Source organism: Nannobrachium achirus, assembly GCF_963921795.1.
Source record: "Nannobrachium achirus genome assembly, contig: SCAFFOLD_278, whole genome shotgun sequence".
NCBI lineage: Eukaryota > Metazoa > Chordata > Actinopteri > Myctophiformes > Myctophidae > Nannobrachium > Nannobrachium achirus.
The window spans coordinates 2,428-17,555 of NW_027664790.1; the positions used below are offsets into that span (position 1 = coordinate 2,428).

Genomic DNA, 15,128 nt, shown 5'->3' on the forward strand with positions numbered 1-15,128 from the left:
TTTAGGTGGTTGTCAGAAAGAAACGTTCATGCACGCACTGTGGCGCACGCACTGTAAGTCACCCAGATACCGTACATCTCTCGTTCTTTTGATTGAATACTTTAATAGCAGTTTGCATATAAAAATCACAGGGACAGGGCCACCCGCTTCGAATGGTATCACGCGATAGGATGGCCGTTTATCATGTTTTATCAGCCGATAGGACTGGTACCAGTATAGCCATGCTTTGCCGACTGAATGTGTCAGCAGGCTTTCATCAGCGGTTCTTTCGGATGATAAACTCCCGTTCTACATAGTCTGCCCATACCACCCTTTTAAACCATGCCATCTGCAGTTTATCAGCGAATGTATCCTTTGATCAGACACGTGACGTCACCATAAGGTCCAATGTTGCTCAGAAACATGGCGACCGATCGGATTAAAATGCTTCTTATAAAACAATACGTAAAATATGGTTAATTCTGCCTTAGCGGTCCATATTCTGACATCCGTGAGCCTTCAGTGAACATATTTCCAGCGAGAAATGTGTATTTTAATGCCACAATCCCGTCCAGTAGTTATTCTTTTTTTTTTTCCCACGAAAAAAGTATTGAGCTATTTGTTATACTGACATCTCCTAAGGTCAACGAGCCTGTTTGATAGCTCTGGCTGCTAGAGTGCTTGGCTGCTGAATTGTAGTCCCGTGTTCGATTCCCACCTAGTTTGCTTTTCAAATTTTTGTTTTATTGGTTTTAATGTCATTCCAAACCATTATGAAGCAACAAATCGTAGGCCTACTTTAGTGTTAGTTAACGGTTGATCGTAATTATAGGTTAGGCTTAATAACTTTAATTCTCATGGAATATCCAGTATTTTACCATATTGTAATAGGCCTACATTTTGCCTTATATTGTTTGTCTGCATGATAGTGCACCGTGTCATGATAACATTTCCAGTGGGAAATGTGTACTTTAACGCCACAGTCCCGTTCACAATCCTGTCACTGTCTCTTATTTATTCTTATGTACTATAAGGGTAATAATAATAATAATAATAATAATAACCTAATTATATTATATAGCCTAATGTTGGTCAGCTCAATCAGCTTCAGTGCTTGATGCCCACGACGTGCCAAAACTGCCAACGCGTCGATCTCCCGGTGCCCACAACGACGCGTCGTACAGTAAACTATATTAATCTGTAGCTACTGTACTAGTCAAGGGTACTGTGGTGAAGAAAACACTCCATTTCCCGAAATGCAACGGGGTATCACGTGACCGGGAACACACCCCCTTCACGTGCTTTTGTGAGCAGCTGATTTTACGTTCAGCTGTGTTTGTTTTGAGTGTGCGTTAACCGGGCGTTAATGCAGAGTTTCTTCTTTCTTGTCATTGATTACTGATCGCATACTTCACCACAGGTAAGACTAAAATTGTTTGATGTAGTTTAATCTACATCTATGAATGTAAGATGGAAGTTTTTACCAAACTTTATTAAGGTTACATTAGTGCTAGTAGTAGTCCCCTTTGGAAAATTAAGTAGGCCTTGGCCCACTCATGATGTTGGTTAAGTGTGTATGGCTTTGATGAGTAAACAAACACGAGTTTTATTAGCAGGTTAGCATTAAGTTAACCTTTTTTTTACAGATAAATACCTCTCTTCACCTAGGTATTTTTCGTCAGTTTTACATTTACCCATTGGCTATGTTGGGGAAATCACGCTATGAAGTGTATTAAAAAAAGTTCTTATTGTTTATTTGCATGGTTCACAAACCTTGTTGATACTTGTTGATAGACTTGCTTACTTCCCACATCAGTATTAAGTGTTTTTCAGTTGATCCCCAGCTAAATGATGGAGAATTGGTAACCAAATTGACAATTCTAAATCCTTGACTCTTTGAGAGTCTAAAATGAAACCAAATGGACCCTTACATGTCCATTTTGTTTTATTTCAACTTTTAATCTCCACGTATTCATGAAAAAGACTAGAATGTTCAATACCATTTGAAGCATGTAATCTGAGTATCTCTATTTTCTGTTTTAGGCCCAATGGAAGAAAAGGGTAAGCTCCTCAGCTACTGACACTACAAGAGTTGATGAACCCATTTAGAATGTCATTGTCAAGTGTGTAAATGGATAAGCATTACATTATAGTTTTATTGCATGTTACATTTTAATCTTGGCTTCCCCCCATTCTGTTCAAGTCATTATGTGAAAATCTGCATTTGAATGTCAATAGCATATACGTACAGGCTCACAGATCAATTTTCATTGAAGCTATTTGGTGTAAAGAGAGGGAAGGAAAGGAACATCTGTGGGACCCCAGTCATCTATAGGATATACATTTATTTTCCATTACTGATTTGCTTTGTTTTTACTATTCCATTAGGGAAAAGAGCTCACATTTCTGCTGAGCAGAGGGAGGTACTGATGTCCTCCTTCAGTGGAGGAATGACTTCAACCTCCTCGCCTCTCGTGATTACAGCGGCTGAAGCCACCGGGCTTGAACCGGCTATCGTTAAAGTAAGTTTACTTTGATTTTGAATGTAAATACATATGCCATTTTATTATTACCTTGTAATATTAACTGTCTTGATGTCTGTTTATAATATTAACTGTCTTGATGTCTGTTTCTGTCTTTGTAGAATTGGATTGGGAATCACAAGAGGGATCTAAATCCCTCTACATCCAAGCCCACCAAAAAAGCAAAGATGAGAACCAGGGCGCTGACAGGATATAACCTGTTTTGTGCACAACAGTTACATGGCAACGGTGAGAGAATACGTCTAGTGTCTGACTCGGGTGTATTGCAGCATATTGCAAACCATGCCAGGGCAGGAAGGCCATCAAATAAAACAAGATTTTTGTCCATTGAAAGAATTTGTTGAATTTAAAGATTAGGGATAATATCCTAATCTGCAGTGAAATAGATTAATGATGGTATTTACAATCTGGTCCATACTCCCCTGCACCAATCAAAGTCTTTAGCTAGGGCCCCCGAGTCGGCGACCCACAGCGGCCAAATCAAGTTGGGCTCCCATTGACTTTCTATACAGGAGGAAAATACCCATTTTCTTGGGCCATTTATAGCCCAAGGAATTATTTTTGTGCAAAACAAATGCTTGCACATCCTACTTAAAGCAGATCTTTTTTCTGGGTATTTTCCTGAAAGTCGATGGGAGCCAAACTTGATTTAGCCGCTGTGGTGACCCCGAAGGCCGCCGACTCGGGTACCCTAGCTAAATCATTAGAGCATACCCTGGGCTACATCTGTGCAAGATTTGTCACTTTTAGACTATAAAGTGTGAAATATAAAGGGGGGATTAGCGAGATTTGCAAATTTTCTGGAAGAAATTGTGTTTTCCTAACCCAACTTTATTGCCCAGCCCTGTTCTGTTGCCCTTTGTTCATTATAGTCAGGTTGACAGTTATGTATCTGCTCCTAGTAAATGTGTATTTTTCAGTTATCTTATCTACATTCAAAATAACTATTCAGACTTTATTGTTATGTTTCTGTCTGTCATTTACCCTCCCTTCTCCCACATTATCAGGCAATAACGACTCTCTGAGGAACATAAACACCAAATGGTCATCACTAAATGATGAGCAGAAAGCTGCATACCGTGCAGAGGCCGCTGCTGTGGAGGCTGCAGACAAAATGAAGCCCCTCACCCAGGAGCAGAGGGCGTGGAAGAAGCGGCGGCACCTGAGGCAGTTCCAGATAGATGTTTGTATTCTGCCTAAATTATTTGAGTAGGCTCTGCTTTGAAAACCAATCCTGAAGCCAGTCAGTCACATATAGTTGTTGATGGAACACAGCTTATTTTTTTCCATTCCTTGTCCAATCTGGACAATGTTTCCACCCGTCAGCAATGATGATGTTTTTTGAACGGCCCAACCTCTTTGCCTTGTATCTGTGATTCTGTTATGTATTTAATAATTAAATAATAATTTAGTCCCTACAGCATCTTTAGAATATCTCAAAAAGCGAATGGGCACACTTTGATTGAACTGACGTGATTTGCAAATTATTTACATTTTAGGTTGAATTGTTTGCGTATGCACTTAACAAGTGTTGTCTAGTACAAAGCTCTAGACCCGAATCAATACAAATTCAACTAAATCGTAATTTTTACATCATTTTATAATCTTTGATTATCTAATATATTTTTTTCTAAAGCTGTGTTTGAAATCATGTATTCTGTTCACTTATGAATTCCTCCCCTCATTTTACTGTTGTAATTGTTTTTATTTTTAAGGACAGCAAGCACATTTAAACAATATATTATAAAGGAAACGAGGAGTGATTTCAAACATAGCCTAAAGTTCTCATTAACCTGTCTAATACCTCTCTCAATATGAATCTCTACATGTTAGTTGAAGACATTTTCTCAAACCCTGTTATGGTTTATTTCATGCTGATTTGTGAATCTATTTGAATGTGATTAAAGGTGGACTCTCTGGAAGAGTTAGGCGTTGAGGCCTCTGCTATGGCATATGACCGCAAACAGGCAGACACAAAGCCGGTGGTGGTCTATGAATACTGCAGCAAGGGAGCCGAGGAGTACCTATCGAAGACCAAAGCAAGCGAGAAGTTTGCTTGTCATTTTCAAGGTTTATACTAACACATCCACACTGATGCACCCAAACTTGTCGTGTGTGTGTGTGTGTGTGTGTGTGTGTGTGTGTGTGTGTGTGTGTGTGTGTGTGTGTGTGTGTGTGTGTGTGTGTGTGTGTGTGTGTGTGTGTGTGTGTGTGTGTGTGTGTGTGTGTGTGTGTGTGTGTGTGTGTGTTATTATTTTTGTATTTTCTTTACATTTGCAGCTAACTCGAGTGGGGTGTCCTCCACCAAAGACAGACCAGGTGAAATAGTGAAGAGAGTCCAGGATCTCTTCAACCAAAAATACAGTAAATTTTAAACTAATGATAACAAATACATCATTAATACTAACCAATTAGTTGTGCTTCATTTAATGTTACACTTATTTTAAACAATCTGTATGGTAGAGTTAAGGGACCACACAATTTCATCCTTTCTTCATTTCTATCTAATGACTCTGGGGGGGGGGGGGGGGGGGTTGGACAGTTAAGAAACTTGCCTACTAGTGACATGATCGAATAGAAAATAGAAATAAAGGACATTGTTCTTGCATCAACAAAAAGTAGAGAAACAAACCTTTCACACTTCCACCGACGGGTGCGTAAGAGAAAACATGCAATTATATTATTGGGAAAACGCTTGTCATTCATAACTTCATCAGGTAAATTTAAATATTTGGAAATCTTGTTTGAAATGACAAAACCTGCCTATCTATGTCACTGGTAGGCTGATTTTATGAACTGACCACAGCCCACCTCTGAGACATTATGGTACCTACCTACATGTACATGAGACCCTTGTGTCTTGAAGGACTGCTCGACTCTTGAACTTATTTGAAACAGATTGGACAATAGGTGCATCACCATCTTCATTCTCATGTTGAAGTTAACAGTATTGTAGTTTTCCATTCGTATGAGTTTTACGACATACTTTGTGTACAGTATGTATAAAAAATGTTGATGTGTCATTTTAGGGGAGGCAGGAGGCCAAGGGAATATGCCATACCAGTCTCTGAAGGACCAAAAGGTCCTGATCAGAGTCACTGGAATGCCTGATGGCCTCGTTCTTAAGAAGCCTTCTCGTTTTGGAAGGAATCAACTGCAAAAAATCCTTCAAGCAGCAGAGCAGTTGTCCTTTGAAATAAGTAAGTGATTTTGAGATTTGGACCAATTTTGTCATACTTTTTTCCTTCTCTCCAGCGCACCTGGGTACACAATGTGTTTATCATCGGCCAAATGCTACTTGAAAGTGTGTATGTGGTGTGCCAGTTTGTTTGTGTCTATCAGAAATGGCTCTGCATTGCAGTGATGAAAAATGTCTGCCATTTATTTCCAGTGGAACATCTTGAGGTGCCAGTCCCCCTGTTAGAGGATTCTACCTCTATGGCAGTGGCCACCACTGTTGAAGGTCAGTTGTAAAGAATGGCATTATTTGTCTGTAAGATGAACTTTTGTCTGCAGACTTGCATATTTGTTTATGCTGTGACAGTTAACTTGTTTGTGCATTCTCAGCTCGTTTTTGCAGTGATGAAAACTGTATGACCTTTCTTAACAGATAGTGCTGTGGAGCAAGTTGACCCATCAACCAGTGAGGTGGTGTTGAACTTGAAAACTGTTGCTGGTAGGTCTTCAAATGGGGTCATTTATCATGAATATACTTGGTCAAATTCATTCTGGTAACCCGTTAGCCCAGGGGTCTTCAACAGGGTGTCCGGGACCCCAAGGGGGTCCTCAGAGTTACTACAGAGGGTCCTCCAAATCTTCCAATCCTTTTTATATTAACAACTTGAACCCTAGTGTCCATATTCTGAGAACTGCAGATCTACAAGCTCACAACGCCTCATATTAACAACTTGAACCCTAGTGTCCATATTCTGAGAACTGCAGATCTACAAGCTCACAACGCCTCGCGCGTGGTAGAGTGGTAAAAAGAGAAGACTAAGTACAGAGTAAAAGGTCAAGTTTATTAGGTAATAACGGCTCAAGTGGTTAAATATTTGAAAACACAAATAGACATGAATCCAAAATAATGTGATGATTGTGCTGTCAAACGATGAAACTACTGTATATGGAATCTATGAAAAGGTTGTGGGGGTCCTTGCTTCATCTCTCTCTCAACTAAGGGGTCCCTGGCCTGAAAATGTTGAAGACCCCTGCGTTAGCCCATGTATAAATTATTTTCAAGTTCAACTTATGTTAACCATCAATATAAGTGCTTTGATACAACAATCTTGCTTCTGCAATGCCCTTTGGTTGTCTGAAAATCTGATATGAATACTATATCTATTTTAGGACAAAAATAGTCTTTGAAGTCTGTGAATACATCACTTGGACTTGGACTTACTAACTTGTAATGGTTTTGTTGTCATGAATAGGGCCAACCAGTAATACAGAGGGTCAGAGTGCAATGGAAATTCTGGAGGCCATCGTTGATGGTATGTTTACTTCCACTTGAACCTTAGCAGCCCTCTGCTGGTATCTATTTTAGGACAAAAATAGTCTTTGAAGTCTGTGAATGCATCACTTGGACTTACTAACTTGTAATGGTTTTGTTGTCTTGAATAGGGCCAACCAGTAATACAGAGGGTCAGAGTGCAATGGAAATTCTGGAGGCCATCGTTGATGGTATGTTTACTTCTTTAACCACTTGAACCTTAGCAGCCCTCTGCTGGTTTGTAAGCATTACAAAGTAAGCCTTTTGATTGATTGAGAAAAGGTACAGTTTCATGACTACAGTTAACTGGTACAAGGTCAACTTAAAGGATAAGATTAGGAAAGCTGCAGCTTATTTTCATTGAGATCCTTCTCTTTAGTTTTTATTCGAATACCTTTGAATGGCAGACAGACAGAACACAGTACTATGTAGAAGCTGTCATCAGAAAAAACATAATAAATTAAAAAATAAAACTGGTCAAGGGAAGGGTACGGTTAGGCAAGGCTTATTTTGACGAGTGGCAGCCGTCTGTAGGTGTTTTTTCAGATCGATTTTAAAGGAATATAGGGAATTCCAAATTTGTGTGGTATAGCAGGAGAATTCTTGTTTGAGCTGAATCTGGGTTGAACGTGATTTGTGGCGCTGCCTCTAGTGTTGTAATTGAACATCCTTGACGTCCCATTTTTTAATCCAGCCTAAATCGGTATTATTTCTCAAATGCGATCCTTTGGCCCGACTCTTCACACCACATTTGCAAGTGACCATATCAGATCTCTGTGTTCAGACTGATATTACCAATGTCAACCCTAAGCCGCCATGCCTAGACATATCTGCTTTGATTACCGTAGTAATCTGTAGCACTACTTATGCTGAAATCTTTTTTTTTTTTTATTACACTCCTTGCACTCTTGTAAATCAAGATGCAATTCCCCCAGTTTGTAATGTCTGCATTTTTAGACTGATTTAAACCGGTAAGACTCCCTTTTTAGACTTATTTAAACAAATCCCATTCCACTCTGGATGTGACTCAAATCTGATTCAGGGTTGATTCAGGCTGGATTTGGCTGCCAGTGTAAATAGGGCTTTAGTGGTGTAGTGTATCTTGTACACCAGGCCCTTTGCAAGATGCTGTACTCTGTCATCTACTTTTGAACAACCATAAGCTTGAATAGCGGTGAGGGGAACACGATAAGGACCATAATTATTATTTTTTAAGATGCTAGGACTCTTGTTTTTAGGGCCTTAGGTGTGGTGCAATGCCATACGTGGACTCCATAGTCATACAGGGGCTGAATGATCTCATCCGTTAGTCGTACGTGTGCTCATGTGTATTAATAATTTGTTGTCATTGAGCCCAGAGCAGATCTTATTTTGTTCAGAGTCAGAGCTAAGGGTCTTTTCAACCTGCATACTATCCCTGTCTGAGACGAGTAGAGTCGAGTCATCTGCGAACAGGAACAGGTTACGTTTGCAAGCAGATAACATTTCATTTACATATATTGTGAACAATAGAGGCCAATAGAAATAGCCTTGTGGAGCCATAAGGCTCCGCTACTGTTTTTATAGCATGAGACACAAGCATGCAGGGACTAACCCCCCCACGCATAATTCAGCTGCTAACAGCAGCTGAATTATCAGTGTCACAGCTTTGCAATGTCACACACTGACAACGTACAATAGGACATGCAAAACTTTACTTTCTGGACTAGGTATAGTAGTGTAATGTTTTTGGTTGTCAGATGTAGTGATCTAATCTTTCTCTTTCCAGATGGGAATTGTTCCACAGCTTATATGGACACTTCTACTGTAGTTGTGCAGCCAGCTGTAAAGAGTAAGTATTCAAATAGTCAATTTTGTTTTATTATACTTAACCAAACGTTTGCATAATTTCAATTAACTGAATACAAAATCTCACATCCCCCATCCTAAATGGCCTGGTCAAGCCAACCAGATGAGGAGTTGTACAGTCTTATTGCTGTGGGCAAAAAAGATCTCCTATAGCGCTCGTTTTTGCAACTTGGATGTAACAGTCTGTTGCTAAAGGAGCTTTTTTGCCCTTTCACAGCGTCATGTAGGGGGTGAGAGGGGTTGTCCATGATGGCCAGGAGTTTAGTCCTGATCCTGTTATTGGCCACCTCCTCCACAGTATCCAAGGTGGTACCGTGGACAGAACCCGCTTTCTTGATAAGCCTATTCAGCCTCTTCCTGTCGCCCTCCTTGATACTGCCCCCCCAACATACCACTGCATAGAGCACTGCGCTGGCCACCACTGATTGATATAACATGTTCAGCAGAGTCCTACACACACCAAAAGAGCTGAGCCTCCTCAGAAAGTAAAGCCGGCTCTGGCCCTTCTTGTACAGGACATCTGTATTCCCAGTCGAGTCCAGTTTATTGTCCATTTCCACACCCAAGTACTTGTAGCTTGTACAAGTACGTACGTACGTCCTTACTAGGGCTGTTGCGATATGCATAATCCACGATTCCCTTCCACTTTCGATTAAAAGGTCATGATTCGATTTTCGATATGATATAGGATAGACTATTCTTAAATGCCTCCTTTTACAGCACTGAGAGCTATATGACTATTAATATGACTTAATATGACTGTGAGTGAACTCCTGTCTGCGGTCGATGTGTGTGTGTCTGTCCCCTGTCTTTTTTCTCTCCCTGTCGGAAGCATTCATGCACCGGATGCACAGAAAAAACATGACAAAGCCTTGTGATTCGGACGTGCAATTGGACATGCACATACATGGAAGTGAATCGCGATTTGGGTTGTGATTTCACTGAATCAAACAACAATTTCGACTCTCTGTTTGATTAGAAAACGCAACAGCCTTATTCCGTACATACTGTATGTACGGACCACCACCCCACACACACACGCACGCACACGCACCCACACACACACTTCAAATTCGCCACACACTTAAAAGACTACTGAGGGATTGCAGTGCCTGGTGGGGTGGCATTGATCCCACCTTACATCTTTCCCGAGTAGGCCGGTGCCCAACGTGTACAGGTGTAATGGTTGTCTCTCAGCTGCAATTTTCCACTGCAGAGTCTGATCATCATTCTTTTTTCCAGGGAGGCAGCCTTTTTCGGAGAAAGAGCCTAAGCAGCGTCCTTCGAAGAAAGAGACGAGGCAGCATCCTTCGAAGAAAGAGCGGAAGCAGGGTCCTTCGAAGAAAGAGGAGCTGATGCAGGGTCCTTTGAAGAAAGAGCCAAAGCAGGGTCCTTCGAAGAAAGAGCCAGGCTATTTACTCTGCATCATCTGTCATGGCCATTATGAAGACGAGAAGCTGAATTCTGACGAGAGATATGTTCCTTGGCGAGAGTGCACCAAGTGCAAGTTGTGGGGACACCTAGCGTGTGGGTTCAAGAAAAACCTATGCAAACGGTGCCAGCCTGACAACTAATATCCTCTGTCAGTTTAACAATTGCTTTACTGACCATTACAATTAGGATAAAATGGATTCCTGGTAGACTACGGAGATCAAGCAGTGAGTGTCCTGCTTGTTGAGCCAGGAATTGATGGTTGGATTCTACATCTGCTGCCTCAGAGGGGTCAGAGACATGTTTGAACCTGGTCTGAATGCAAAAATGAGGCAGGACAGAGTTAGCTGTAGATGGAGAGGTTTGACAAGTATTCTGAGTTCTACACAGCCCCATAAGCCCTTGGCCGCTGCTCCTCTTCCCAATATACTTTCCTCTCATCCCAGGCCTCTGTGCACCAGTGAACAGTGCTTCTATTAGAAGATTGAAACGTTTGTTTTCAAAAGAACTGCAAGAACTGGGTTTGGTCTGGATGCGATTGTTCCTTTGAGGCCTTCCTCTTATCGACTGTGAGACTCTTATTCATGTTTGAGACACTTGTTGTGTGTGAGAAGAGACACACTGTTGGACTGAAAACTCTTGGGCATTCTGTCCATCTTTGAGCCAGGTACAGACAATAGCTGGCATAATAGCTAGTACATCAACCAATTTCCTAAAGACAGTTAAAATAATATTCAGCAAGACTGGTTGTTGTGATCAGACTGATCTTTGCTGTCTCTTTGTGATCTGTCATATAATAAGTCTGTATTTTGAAATAATAGTGATACAATTGTTGTTTATTGTTGATACAATAAGTGAGGGAATAAAGTTGCCTTCAGCAACGATGCAAGATGGCCTTAAAAAATATTACACCATTACACTATGGTGAATTTGCTTAAATTCTTGTATTTTCAGCATAATGTGGAATATAATTTAGGCAATGCCACTGAAAACATGGGCTTTATAGGGTTGAAAAATACTGCAAAGGAATTTAAGAAATGTTTAATTGGATATGTTTTATACCTCAATTTTGAATGACACCGTTAACTGCAGGTTGTCCAACGTTTTTAGCAGATTTTATCATGCTGAGTGGTTGTTGTGTTATGTTTAGAACACGTTACATTCAATTTGTTTTATTTTCTCATTTGATCTCAACATGTTGACACATTTTAAGACATTAAGTCTTTATTTTATTTTTTGATGTTCAAAAGGGGTAATGGGATATTGTATGTAAGATAAGTGTCTACTACGAGATTGTGTTAATTAAGCCTCAAATTACTCTGCAGAGGGTAGCATGTATGTTTTATATTGGCAAACATTTAATTAGTGAACCCTGATTGGAACACACTTGTCCAAACTTGATAACCCTTATTGGGATTTGTGAAGATAAATTATACTATCTTCTTCTGTCTACCTAGTAATGTTAATGTCAACTGGGCCTAGACCAATACTGAATCAGTATTATATTAACGTCGCCTTTGGAATTACTGTTTTATTTATTTTTTATTTTTTTCTTGGCCAAGAAGCCCACATGTTATTTAACTACTTGAAAGCTGGAATAATTTTGTTTCCCCCCCTTCTGCGTGTTGGCTCCACCGAGGTCTTCTTTACTGTAGAATGTCAGGAAGCACATACGCGTCAGAACATTGTTTAAAGGATTCTCCAAACTTAACAACCCATATTTGGATTTTTGGAGATAAATTACACTTTAGTGTCACTCTTTTCCCTTCTGTCTACCTAGTAATGTGAAGTCACATGGGACTATACCAGTAAGACTCCCAAATCGGGAGATAAGCGACCGTCAGGTCACAGCGTGACCTGACGGTCGCTTGGCTGCCCGTGTGACGTGACATCACAGAGTCCACAGCTGATGATGTCACGTCACACGTGTGACTCAGAGACGGACGGCCGGTGGAGGTTTTCATACTAAACTGCGACCTGACGGTCGCAACCAATACTGATACAGTATTATACTGCCTTTGCAATGTAAATGTTTTCTTTTTTTTTTTATTAGAGGTCGGCCACCGGTTTGAGTTTCTCAATAGATTAAAAAAAAAAAAAAAAAAAACACCATGTGTAGATAGGTTGAGTCATGTAGTGTAAATGTGGCATCAATCTAGCAAATCCTAACTTTTGGAAGGACGAGCAAGAAAATAAGTTATCTTGGCCAAGAAGCTCACATGTTATTGTGTTACATGTTAACAACTTGAAATAATTTAGTTTTCCCCCCGAGTGGGTTAGCTCCACTGGAGTTTTCTTTCAGGAAGCACATATGCAACAGAACATTGTTTATGTAGGTTTTGATTTAATTTGTGTGTGGCATATTTCAATTGTATTCATTTCCCTGTGCTTGGATTATGTTGTATAATTTACAATGTTTGTTTTACACTAATTGTTAAAACAATTGTTAAAGTATAAATAAAGTGAACTATTTTGGAAGAGTTTGTTGGACATTTAAAAATGTGGATTATTAATGATACATAAATGTTCTCCAAAATGGATTTATGAGATAATTTTGCCAGGATTTAAACAATGCATTGTCAATGGTGAGGATGAAGGTTTGTAGTATACAGAATGTGGTAATGAGTAACATATGATTGAGTAACACATTAAGCATAACTATATAAATATTCCTATAAAGATATTTGCATTGCACACATGAGGAAACCGTAGTGTCAAATGGATTTTCAGATGTTGATCTGATATTGTCATTTTTTGACACGCTGTACAGTGTGGCACACCGTGATCATAAGTTATGTGCAATGGAAACTTTAAAATGTACATGGTCAAGCATGCAAATAGCCGGATTTCATATGGATGTATTGCTGAATGCAGAATCACATGCTGATCAATGTTAAATGGCCAGCATTTCTTAATAGGAGACAAACCGCATGCCACACATGAACTATACACTTGGCTGGACCAGCAATTCTGAAGGTCTGAAGAGAGAAAAAGGGACAATGGTTCTCGACCAGTGTTCCCGAGACTAGTGGTCCTTGAGTGGGTTTCTAAATGATGGAGGTAATCAAATGGGCCTTTATCATATCTTTAACTTGGATTGTGGACTAAATCAATCAAAAAACAAAATATAAGTTTTGGGTGGGAGAGGCTAAATCTCATAATTTTTGTTTATGCGGCGAATAAATAGTGGATGGAACCATAACAGACGACTGCTCACATTTTAGCTGTTAATCTTTTACTGTTGAAGTGTTGCTATGTTGTAGATGTGCTTAGTATACTCACCGTTCATAGTACATTCTCCTCATATACTGTATGGTCTCTCCATATAGCCATTCTTGGACGATGGATGTATTCATATTACTTGTGAAAGGCTATTCTGTCAGAAGCTCTTTTACTAGTAAGACGCCTCAGGGCGACATGCAACCTCACCCTAATTCTTGGCCATCTGGCCAGTGATGTATATCAGAACAGTTACCCATATATGGAGATCCATGTACTGTATATAGTACATCCCCTTTATGCCCATACATGAAGATCCCTGTCTGAACCATACACAGATATGGGCTGTCTTCCTCCATATATGGGCATTCCCATATGAAGTCCTGTTAGATATGGGCTTAATGTTGATGACATCAGGGATCTCCATATATGGGCATGAAAGGGATTCTGTTAGAGTGGTCCCCATGACATCACAACATATAATATCTGTTAGGCCCATACACAGAGATCCCTTTCTGAACCAGCCACACAGATATGGGCCATTGGCCATCTGGCCAGTGATATATATCGATGACATCAGGGATCTTCATATATGGGCATAGATGGGATTCTGGGAACACCCATATATGGACTTTTACATAGGTGATGTCACCTGTGATATCACTTGTGATGTCACATTGATGTGTCAAGGGAACCACAGTGCCAGGCGCTACATTCTTAGATACACAGATACATTGACAAGATGTGCCGGACATCACAGTGTCATCATCAGAGAATGGTGTCAGTGGCAAACTCATAGACTGTAAAAATGTGTTCATGTCCGGTTATAAGTGGACAAGCTGTGACATTTCTCATGGTGAACTGTGACCTTCGGTCGCAACAATTAGCTAATGGAAGAGCCCTCCAGTCCAGTCATCTTGATCCTTCAAATATCTCAATAGCTCACCAGTAGTTTACACCCCTCTGTATCTTTTGAACATCTATGTTGGTAGGTGTGGGACAGACACAGTTATATATCTGGGAGCTCAGTGCCAGCCTCAATAGCTCAATCTTCTCACTGTCCCTCATCTGCCCCCAACCCCCCATACGTAAATCTACTTAGTTGCTTTACAACACTGCTTGGTTGATGATTAATGCACATGCAGTAACAGTAGCATTCTGGTGTAGAAAGCAAGATTTCGGAAGGTTAGACCCAAGGGTCCAGCATTCATCAGCCATGGAGAATGGACTCTACACAGTCACTATGAAACTGAACTGCATGGTAACAGTCTGTGTGTATGGAAACTTCCACCGTGCCATTTAGATACATTTCAGCTGGGACAGTGGGCCTCCAGGGGGGCTCAATAATATTGGGCCTACTCATACCTTTACCCACTGTTCCTGAACACCTTGGCAGACTTTCAGGGCTGAACCAAAAAGGCCTCACATACAGAATGGAAGTTGATGATCAAGTTGAAGTTGATGATCAGAAGTTGATGATCAGGAATATCAGAGAATATGTGAGGTAGCCCAGGGGGACTAGTCCAGTCAGTCAGAAGGGCTTTTTCCCCCAGGGTCCCAATTAACTCAAGCATCACCCATATTGAAAGGTAATGGCCCCTGTGCCCTCTTTTACTCCC

General features: G+C 40.4%; 1 protein-coding gene across 1 annotated transcript; it reads left to right on the forward strand.

Annotated features, from left to right (window-relative positions):
- The first annotated feature begins 1,292 nt into the window (after positions 1-1,292).
- Positions 1,293-12,673, forward strand: LOC308280794 (uncharacterized protein). The gene is made up of 14 exons (XM_080755112.1): positions 1,293-1,399; positions 2,023-2,040; positions 2,368-2,501; positions 2,624-2,750; positions 3,530-3,705; positions 4,430-4,592; positions 4,803-4,886; positions 5,552-5,722; positions 5,914-5,985; positions 6,133-6,198; positions 6,953-7,012; positions 7,143-7,202; positions 8,780-8,842; positions 10,102-12,673. Exons 2-14 carry the CDS (start codon positions 2,028-2,030, stop codon positions 10,431-10,433), a joined length of 1,521 nt encoding a protein of 506 aa, XP_080611238.1. The 5' UTR covers positions 1,293-1,399; positions 2,023-2,027; the 3' UTR covers positions 10,434-12,673.
- Positions 12,674-15,128: the final 2,455 nt, after the last annotated feature.